This window comes from Bombus flavifrons, chromosome 10 (assembly GCF_040668555.2).
Source record: "Bombus flavifrons isolate JBK064 chromosome 10, iyBomFlav1_principal, whole genome shotgun sequence".
Taxonomy (NCBI): Eukaryota; Metazoa; Arthropoda; class Insecta; order Hymenoptera; family Apidae; genus Bombus; species Bombus flavifrons.
Genome location: NC_138451.1, coordinates 6,532,982 through 6,542,870, shown reverse-complemented (window position 1 = coordinate 6,542,870; position 9,889 = coordinate 6,532,982). Strand labels below are relative to the sequence as shown.

The window sequence follows — 9,889 nt, the reverse complement described above, 5'->3', positions numbered from 1 at the left end:
AAAAATGTTTATTCATATCAATTTGGGAAAAATTTATTAAAAATGACAAAGACTGGGAAGAAATAAATTATGCTTGCTTATGTGTTTAATGATTTTTTGGTTAAACGTATGTTCTTTAAGATTACCTGCCTTACAGCAATTTATGGAGTATGGCACTTTCTAGCGCTTATACTCCCTACGCGATCAAAATTATTTAACTTTAATTAACGGAGAAAGCACATTTGACTGCACGTCACATACACGAAATTTTATTAATCCTTCTCTTGGAACAAATTTCAATGAATACAATTATTCACTAAGGAAAAGTGTGTAAAAAAATAGGAGATCATACTTTGTTATTCACATGTCTTTATTAACAAATGCGAGGGGATAATAAATAATCGTGTCGCGCGAGTAATAAATAAAATACAACAACGTCATGGCGATTGTTAAAAAATGAAAAACTCTTGAGCCAGCCTCGAAATTCGACCTCTTCGACTCGTCGTCAATCGAGCCAGGTGCTCGTCTCTTTATCCTATCAATTTCTTACCGAATCAGTTACCTTTTACCGCGTACACGTGTTGTTGAATGAACGGTCCTAATGTTCCATTCTCTCGTCTCTAAACTATCAATTTCATTTATCAACTTTGATCTCAAAAGAGTTATAAATAATTTGATTGTTCGCACGACGAGATAATAGAACTCTTCTTCCGCTCTGTGTGGCAGAATGATCGACAATCTTCGATCGATCGGTCGTGTAGCGCAAACTAGCATCGATCGACGATCATCCATTGTGGTTCTGGTGGTTATTTGGCGTGCGTCTCTTTGGTCTCTCGATCGTACGATCGATCCGTCGTTAAGAATATGAGTTAATCAGAGAATGAATCATGGCGCCGGTGGCAATCGACGCATTTTTGTAACCGCGATTTAATAGTTTCCTGACGAGCTACCGGAATTGACCGACGACGAGGAGGCCGAGGAGGACGAGGAAGAAGAATACGAATTCGATCCGCTGCCTGGCGAGTAATAGGAGTATGCGAGATTTTGGGCTTCCACACCGTTGGTCGGCGTCCAGACGCGGGAATACGGTCCATTTCCGTCCCATGTGTTCGCTGGATCGTAGCTCGACGTGGTCGAGGGCATAGGTGGAGCTCCGTACGCCGGTGAAGCAGCTGGTTCCATCGACATTCCTGCAACAGTAAGTTTCGCTGTTCTCATCTTTTTCGTCGAAAATTGTTGTTCGCATTGTAATGATATTGAATAAAATTTCGGTTTTCTCGATACCTAATGGAATTTATTTGATTATAGTCGCAATACATACCCATTGGCATCATCATTCCACCCTTCTTAAAGAATTGCACAGCGATGAATCCAACGACTAAGAGGATCGCGAGTTTCGAGAGCACTAGAGCCTTCAATGCTTTCAAACCAATGATAGCAACGAAGATAGGCATCAAAGCTTTCAATTTTAGTTTCAACAACAACAGGAATGGCAACAGCAGCTTCTTCTTTAACATTCCCCTAGCTTGACTGGTAGCAACTTCGTTTCCTTTGAATTCGATATCCAAATCAGCCAAACTTCTGCTGGGTCTGTACTTGAGGCTAGCATCCACGAAGGGTAAATCGATTCCATAGTCAAAGCTCTTCAGGTACTTGAAAGTCCTCGCAACGATAGCTTCGTCCACTGTATCCAAAGACCTAGCTTCCGTGCTAGTCCCGAGTTTTCCATCTAAATATCCAAGCACCTCTTGCTTCAAGCAAGACATCCAAGAGTCCGCGGCGATGCACTCGTTGAGAGACTTGGAGAGAAAATCTTGACTGGCCAGGCAGCTTCCTGCCATCAACACAACTGCTACTGTCGCTACGAAAATCCTCATGTTGATCCTTTGATTATCCCTGGAATTAGATATCCCAAAGTGGTCTTCGCTGCACGACTTCTACACTTTGTTTCTCGAACAAAACGCGAAACGATCGATCGTCCACCCGTATGTGTGCGAGCGAGCGATCGCCGATCGAACTGCGACTGACAGAGGAGTGGCCCGCCCCTTTTATTTAATTTGCCCCCTGCGAATCTATGTTATTCGGTCGCGCATGCCGGGAATTGACGATCGAAGGAAAATTATTCAAATTTCACTGGCACATAGAGCGGCTTCTCCTCTACACCCCTCTCTCTCTCCTCCTTAAGTACGTGCGTGCACGCGTCCCGACGCGTTTACGACCGCGTATACGTATGTAGCGTCGCGTATCGCGTACACGATGGCATGCGCGACGCCTCGCCACACGGGAAACGGAACTTGTCCCGCGTTCACCATCGATTCGTGCTCTCCTCAACTTGGATGTCGTTTCTAACGCCCCACTCGCAAGCACGCGATCTCTATGCCTTCTATGATCTGTAAAGAACACACGCTTTGGACAACGGATAACCGTTCTCGTTGTACGTCGACAGATGGTCGGTGAACGGGAACGTTTTAGTTTCCACCGACGATTTTTGATCGTTTGACACGATCATATATGGATCGATGGAATGTTTGCTGAGTTTTAATAGATTGTGCTATTTCAATAAGTCGTTGGTATGCAGGTTTCTTGGCTGGTGTTACTGTTATAGGGCATTTCATAAAGTGAACCGGTCTGGTTATATTATTATTTATGTGTACAATTATTTTCATTAATATTCGAGCTCTTTAAAACGGTATAACTTTTTTAATATTGGATCAAACGACGAGTTTTTTTAAGAACTTAGAAGAATTAGTTTATTAAATGTCGTGTAGAAAAGATTTTGAAAAAGCTGCAATTAGCCAGAACTGGAAAAAAAGGAAGAGAAATAGTACAAGACATTCTTTACAATTTTTTTTATCTTAGTCTGTACTGAAAATTCAAACAATACGTTTCGCAGATTTTTGTCAGTTGCATACGTATTAAAAATTTCATCGAGATCGATTGATTGACAGAAACAAGCGGCAGGCACCCAAAGAGACTAACAATTTTAGGACTTTTTATTACAATTATAGGTCGAAAATTATGAAAAACCGATTTTCCCTAGCCTTAACCGTTTGTAGCTCATAGCAACGTTTACAGATTTTGATGATATATTATACACGTATATAACTTACATGAATTTACAAACGTATTTAAATTTTCATAAAAAAAAATTAAGGAAGTAACTTTCGCTACGTTTCTCAAAATTCTGACAAACTTCAATTTCCTTAGAATTATTTCCCACATCTAGTAAATTAATTCTTCTAACTGATCTTTCAAAGAAAAAGAAACTCGTCGTGCAGTCCAATTTTAAAAAAGATATTCTGTTTTAAAGAATGTCCTAATATTTATGAGAGTGACTATATTTTTTAGGGAAGTTTTGCATATGTGAAAAGATTATTTCACAAAGTTTAGAGTTTTTAAAATAAACTTTATTTGATATTTCACACAATTTCAGAATTAAAACTCGTAGATTCTTCTTGCTATATGTATAAGATTCATTTGCAAAAAAAGTCTATGTAATTTTAAAAATGTACCAATTAAGCTAAATTTTATACATCAGTTAAAAAATTCTATGTCAAGTTTTGGTCGATATTACAAACGACGTAAAGATGGAACCTTATAATTTCAAATGTGCGTACGAGATTTACTTGCAAAAGATACGTTAGACTATTGAGTCCGATTTAAAGCTTCAATTATAAAATATCAACTGTCACTCCTAAGATGATTAAAAAATCGACGCTTTAGTGGAGTAGCTTTAGTATTAGCTTTTAGTGCAAGAAATGTGTATAACTTTAAAATGCTGTAAATCGTTGAGTGAAATGTTGCACTTCAGTGTGATAATTGCATATCATTTACTACGATAACGACATAATCGGAAAGCGTAGTTTCGAATAAATGATGTTTAAGGTTTAAAGAAAAAGGAAAGCACAAGGTGCTGGAAGGTCACTGCAAAGACGAAACTGGATTTCCATTTTATAGGAACACATGTGCGGAACAAAGCGATGATTTCCAAGCCAAGCGAAGTAGCTGCGTCTGATTATTATCGGGCATAATCTCCTTGCAAAACCGGACTGCGTCTGATTCTACTTAACAATAATTTTATATCGTGTTTTTATAATTAATTGTCGACAAGGATGGATCGTATCAATTACAGGGGAGAAGTTCCATCGCCATTCATGCCGTTAAGCTATGAAATAAGCTACACCGTTAATGGTCCATTTACGTTCATGATGCGATAAACGTTGCTTGAAATAGTTTCACGCATTACCGTGAACGAAGATCTGATTTCTTGCGTGTTAGATGAGACACGGGGCTATTTAATAATATCATTTAATGAATCGTTTTGAATCTTCGTCGATGTCTTTTTGTTCTCAAGATTGGGTTCCAGGGCTATTAGGATAATGATAGTAATAACAGGTACATTCTTATCGTAACACGGTTATATTAGATCCTACAAAGACATCATTGTAACGTGATCGAAACCTAAGGCTACATATTATTACAACGATAATCTAGATTATCATCTTCTGTGAATTATTTCGCAGGTTAACATTTATTATGAAGAACTTTCTATTACTTTTACTTCAGATTCAGATTGCTAATTTTAATTTGAAATACTCCTTTCAATCCTTATAAATAATGTTTTCTAACAGATTTCATCCTGTTATTATCCACTACTTATACACATTAAGTACATACTTCATAAGGATTATGAAGTTATTATTGCAGTATAGGAGTCTATATAAAGAGAAAGTCAAACAGGCCGAGTAAATTGCAATAATAATTTATTAAATAAAGAGTATAGAGGAAAGGTGGAAGACAGGTATTTTACAAAAGTCGCGACAGTAAACAAGATGTACAGGTGAGTGTTTTACGATTGCGCGTGTCCAGAATACGCGAGGTTTTGCGCGAACGACGCCAATGGCTGTTCGTCGTCTTGGAAGGATCTATATTGAGCTTGGTACTCCCACGGTCCGTGAGCGGTCAATGGAGCTGCATGACCGTCAGCGGCAATTTTCTTGCACAGCTGGAAGATCGCCATACCGACGGAGACGATGAAGCTGAAGAATGAAAGTTGAAGAGCGTTCCAGGCTTTAAGACCAAGGACACCGATGGCTAGGGGGATGAGAGTCATGGCCTTGAGCAAGACGAACACCAGGATGGGGATGACAACCTTCTTCAACTTGGACTTGCGAGCCTCTTCGACGGCACGACCCTGGCCAAACTTGACGTTGAAGGTGAGCTGATCGTCGTCAATGTCCCTCGCGCTCACCTTCACAGACGAGTCCATAGGCAGCTTAAAGGTCACGTCGTGAGAGGTCAGGTAGGTCTGCACATTGTCCAGGAAAGAGCCCTCGCTGCGAGCGGATACTTCTTCGACGGGGTACGAGTTGCGAGTCACCTCCACGGTTTCAGAGACCTGCGACCGACAAAGAGGAAAGTGAATCTACTTTCGTGAGCATTGGGTTCAAACCGGGTTAAACGGAATCATGCAACGCCATTTCACTCTCTAAAACTACCAAACCGTAAAAGTGATTCGGTCACAACCACTGTGGTAACTGGTTGTGGATAAGGTGATAAAAGTAAAGCGAGAATGGAAAGATGGTTGCTTGCATAACCAGGTTGGAACGAGTTAGCAGACACTTGCCTTGAAGCTGTCTTTGCGGAAGATCTGGTCCAGGAGATTTAAGACCTTGAATTTCATGCAGGAAACCTCGTCGTTCTTTTGAGAGCACTCGATTTTCGTCTGATCAACCATCTGGTCTATACCACTACCCTTCCAGAGGTCGTTCTTCGCGGGTTGAGCGGCCGCCAGGGCCAACATGGCGCACAACACAAACAGCTTCATGATTTTCCTAATGTGGAGACGAGAACTCGTGGTACCCTGAAGAAGGTCTTGAGGACGATTGCACGACGACTGATGCCAATGGGTTGGGCATCAGGCTATTTATACGGAGCCCCCGTCGTCGAATCGTCGGACGTTCGTCGCGTAGCGGAGCATCCGACATACACGACGCCCCCACTTTCATCCGGCCACGAATTTTCTTTTCGTTCAGTATGGTGTTCGATTATCGAGGCCTCGACGTGATCGTGACGGGAATATGGGATTGTGCAAGATCAGCAAAGCCGAAAGAAAGCTTCGCCGCGACCGATATCTGTCAAGAGGGTCGCGTGCTACGTTAAAGACACGCGATTATGCTACACGATAACGGCAAGTGTTACGTTGATTCCCACCAGGAAGAATTTTGTTATCTATTAGCTGTACGTGTTCTGTGCACTATTTTGTAATCTACTCTCGATTGTGAGATCAAGTTTAATATTGATTTAGTATAAATTACATTTGGTATTTATATCTTAGGGTTAAAATGGAAAATAAGACATGAAAAAGGTAACTTTACCATATTGCGGTTTCGGTTAATAAGTATTGTATCTATGATTAGTTTTTAAAACTTCTGCTATTGACATAGAAGTTGTACAGTTGACATTACTCTATGTCAGAATTGAGGGTTCGCTTGACATTCATACCAAATTGATCAAAATATCTATCATTTCATTAACCTCGATCATGTATTCATAAAAAAATCCACTCACGCATTAAGCTGGGCGAAACTTTCGAATATTTGGCCTGCTATCATACAGCATCGTTTTAGCTAGCAAAGCGGAAGTGGCGTGCGCAAGCTAGTAAGAACAGAAGACCCTTCATCCTTGGCACCAATGCCACCGTAACATTGGCATTGAATCGATCGTTCATTCATACCACGAACACGGTACTTTCCACACGTCTGTTTCATCAACACTTGAGTGCTCCCCACCCCGTTTCGAATGACGACAAGATATCTACCCTTTGAATCAATCTTTGAAAATTAGGCATACCTGAACGATACAATTTTCATTTTATTACATATTAATCTTTATTTCATATAGAATAACCTTATAAAGTTTTCAATTTTATCACAATTTATAAAATCAACGAAATATCTTAAATATAATAAAAAATGGGATTTACGAATAATATTTATAGACGCAAATTTTCTTCGCTTCGTTTATTTTCTGAAACTAGCTTTTGAGAAGTATATTTATTTGATTTATTTGGATTATGATGTTTAATGAAGTTTAATGAAGCAATCTTCAATCTACCAATGTGCGTACATTTTACTCTTTAATGTCTCAATTAAACCACGTGTACTATCAGATTTGATAAAGGAGTTGTTCTAATCACATTAGAGATGCGCGTTGCGTGCGAGTTTCTCGTGCGAGAATGTGCGCGTGGGGTTGTGACAAGACACTTTTGTCCGCCTTGCCGACTTCCTTCTGCTCGTAACAATGAACCGGTAATTGGAATTTTGGGTCGAGTTTGCATAAGCATTCAGGACGTTGTAGTGCCATCGATGTCACCTTTCCGACTCTTCGACCACTCTAATTTTTCCTTCGTGAATTTCCACGCTCACGACCTGTATTTTCCCCGTTTACGACCTGTATTTTCCCCGTTTACGACCTGTATTTTCCCCGTTTACGTTCCCTTTTGGCTTCTTGTCCACGCAAAGCCGTGGTCGATATGGAATCATAGAACACGGGTTTATTGTAATGAAATGCACTCTGAAATTCGCGGAACTATTTAGAACGGAAATGAAGAATTAATTCTACTTAGCTTCATACATCGATTTTGGCAAGAACAATATCTACTTTTACTATGTCATGAACAATCTCAGACTTTGCTGTTCGAGTCGATCGATTTAATTACTCCCACGATACTCGATTTCCAGCGGATCTACCTGAACGACCACTGAATGCCAAAGTAACTTTTTCCACTTTCTCGGTCATTAAATACCCACTTTGATCGATTCTCATCGCGTAGGCAAATGATAAAAAGGAAAGTGATCAAATTCGCCCATTTCTTTTTTTCTTTGATGATTAGGGTGAGAATGACAGATGGAGACAAGATATGATGAGACCATGTAAGAAATTTTATTTATAAATAAGTCAGAGTCGCGCGTGAATAAATAATAAATAGAACGATTCTAGGGGGAGGAAATTGAGGTTCTTCGTCAGCCTATTTTCTGTACCCCCTGTAGGGACCATGAGCTGCCGTTTCCCAGTGTGGTGGGTGCTCTACTGGTGGGTGTCCATAGTGCACGACCTCGTAGGCGACCTTGGGTTTCGTCAGCTTGAAGATCATCATCGCTCCACTGAGCACCATCGAGAGGAGACCTAGGGTGAGAGCTTTCCAGGTCTTCAGAGCAATCAAGGCAAGAGCGAGCGGCACCAGAGCGGTAGCTTTGAACTTCAGACCCAGCAGGAACGGTATCATAACCTTCTTAACGAATCCACGGCCTATAAATATCATCCAGATAAGTGTATTAGATCAGTTGTATTTTATTTCTTCCTCTTTATAAAATAAATTTTGTTACCTTGACCGTTCGAGGAGTCAGACAAAGGAACAGTCAAGCTTCTGGGCATGGTATCCACTAAGGCTCTCGGTACAATATTGGAGCCAACGATAGCCTCAGGCAGCTTAGCCTCCAGCTGGTGACTCGACAGGTACGCGTCTAGTTTTTCCAACATCAAAGACCTAAGAAGTTCTTTCCTTGCAGGATCTACTGAGTCGTACTGCGGAGGGTAGTATTCTTCATTGCTTTCTTCGGCCATGTTTCGAGATTTAACTATTGCTAAGTCGTCCGTAATGGCTAGTCTGTCTTCTTTCACAGCTTGGCTAAGGTAGGCCAGAACTTTGGGTTTCACGCATGATAACATGGACTCGTTGTCGATGCATCTGCAAGATGAAATTAATTATTGATCGATAAAACCAGAGCATAATTTTATTATCTTTGTTACTTTTAAAATATATTGCAATAATTTCATTTTTTTAATGAATAAATGTTTTGTTTTCATCTTCGTGCTCACCTGTAATAAATGTTTTGAAGAGCGTCAGCTGTTGTTTCAGTCCTCTGCGCAGCGGTGAGGGCGGCCAGAAGGGCGACAGACGAGACGATCGTTGTGAACTTCATGACGGTACCCACCGATTTGCGAGTCTAAGCACCGAATGCCGGCTCGAACGAAGACAACGCGGTTTTATAGTCGATGGAAGCCACGTACGGCCGATGAATTTTGATCAGGGACGTGTGCCCGGCTGAAAAGAAAGAAGAAAGCCTCATTATCTAGGGTGCCGATGTTTTCACGGCACCGTATCCTTTCCCTATGGGACCATTTTGGTTTCGACATTCACTATTTCCGGCCCATTTTAGCTCTACATATGACCCGAAACTATATAGAGGAAATTTCTCGTTTCTAGCTGTCGTGGCGCTCGCGAAATAACACGATTATGGACGATTCGGGAAGACAGCGTGTAGAAAAGAAGGCAGAGCATGATAGCTACTTCGAGCAAAGGAAAACTAACGACGACGAAGTGAAATTGTACGAGGGTCGATCGTGAGAGGAGAATAGATGAAAGTAAAAACTGTTTATGTGTGAGGAGTAATGAGGGCTAGTGGAAACTGGTAGAAAGTAATTTTATACGAGGATTTGGCTCGCGCTTACGTAAGATTCGTGTGAATGGGTGGCGCACTGTTTGTTTTCTTAAATAAGATACGAATCACAAGCGTAAATTGATCTTACCGTAGTAGAACTTCAGCTCTGCACAGTGAAAGATAGATGACTGTCGATATATTAATTAAATGAATTTGTCATTTCATTCTTCTAATAATTACGATAGAAATGTGTTCGTTGAATGCTTTCAAATAATAAATTTATAACATCAAGGTTTCGATGAGCATTGCATTATATTATACTGGTTTTGGTAATATAAAGTATGATACAATAATAGTTGTTCTTTTTACATAGTTTATTACGAACGAAACAATAATATACGTTACAACTTCGAGGTAGTGTAATCGAAGTATTAGTTTATCTTTGTACAATACATAACTTACAGAGC

The 9,889-nt window shown here is 40.4% G+C and overlaps 3 protein-coding genes and 1 long non-coding RNA gene across 5 annotated transcripts; 1 reads left to right on the top strand and 3 right to left on the bottom strand.

Moving 5' to 3' along the window:
* Nucleotides 1–906: 906 nt before the first annotated feature.
* Osi20 (DUF1676 domain-containing protein Osi20) lies at nucleotides 907–1,856 on the bottom strand. The gene is made up of 2 exons (XM_069121637.1): nucleotides 1,301–1,856; nucleotides 907–1,187 (listed from the first exon to the last, which is right to left on the bottom strand). The coding sequence occupies exons 1-2, from the start codon at nucleotides 1,854–1,856 to the stop codon at nucleotides 907–909; spliced, it is 837 nt and encodes a 278-aa protein (XP_068977738.1).
* LOC138184014 (uncharacterized) lies at nucleotides 952–9,829 on the top strand. Of its 2 annotated transcripts, none has more exons than XR_011174219.1 (3): nucleotides 952–1,177; nucleotides 8,031–8,496; nucleotides 8,550–9,829. It is a non-coding gene; the product is annotated as an uncharacterized LOC138184014 (long non-coding RNA). The 2 variants fall into 2 exon arrangements; XR_011174218.1 differs by lacking the exon at nucleotides 952–1,177 and adding an exon at nucleotides 3,736–7,289.
* Osi19 (DUF1676 domain-containing protein Osi19) lies at nucleotides 4,829–5,812 on the bottom strand. Its single transcript, XM_069121638.1, has 2 exons — nucleotides 5,606–5,812; nucleotides 4,829–5,377 (listed from the first exon to the last, which is right to left on the bottom strand). The coding sequence occupies exons 1-2, from the start codon at nucleotides 5,804–5,806 to the stop codon at nucleotides 4,829–4,831; spliced, it is 750 nt and encodes a 249-aa protein (XP_068977739.1). The 5' UTR covers nucleotides 5,807–5,812.
* On the bottom strand, nucleotides 8,009–8,963 carry Osi18 (DUF1676 domain-containing protein Osi18). The gene is made up of 3 exons (XM_069121639.1): nucleotides 8,860–8,963; nucleotides 8,367–8,728; nucleotides 8,009–8,289 (listed from the first exon to the last, which is right to left on the bottom strand). The coding sequence occupies exons 1-3, from the start codon at nucleotides 8,961–8,963 to the stop codon at nucleotides 8,009–8,011; spliced, it is 747 nt and encodes a 248-aa protein (XP_068977740.1).
* Nucleotides 9,830–9,889: the final 60 nt, after the last annotated feature.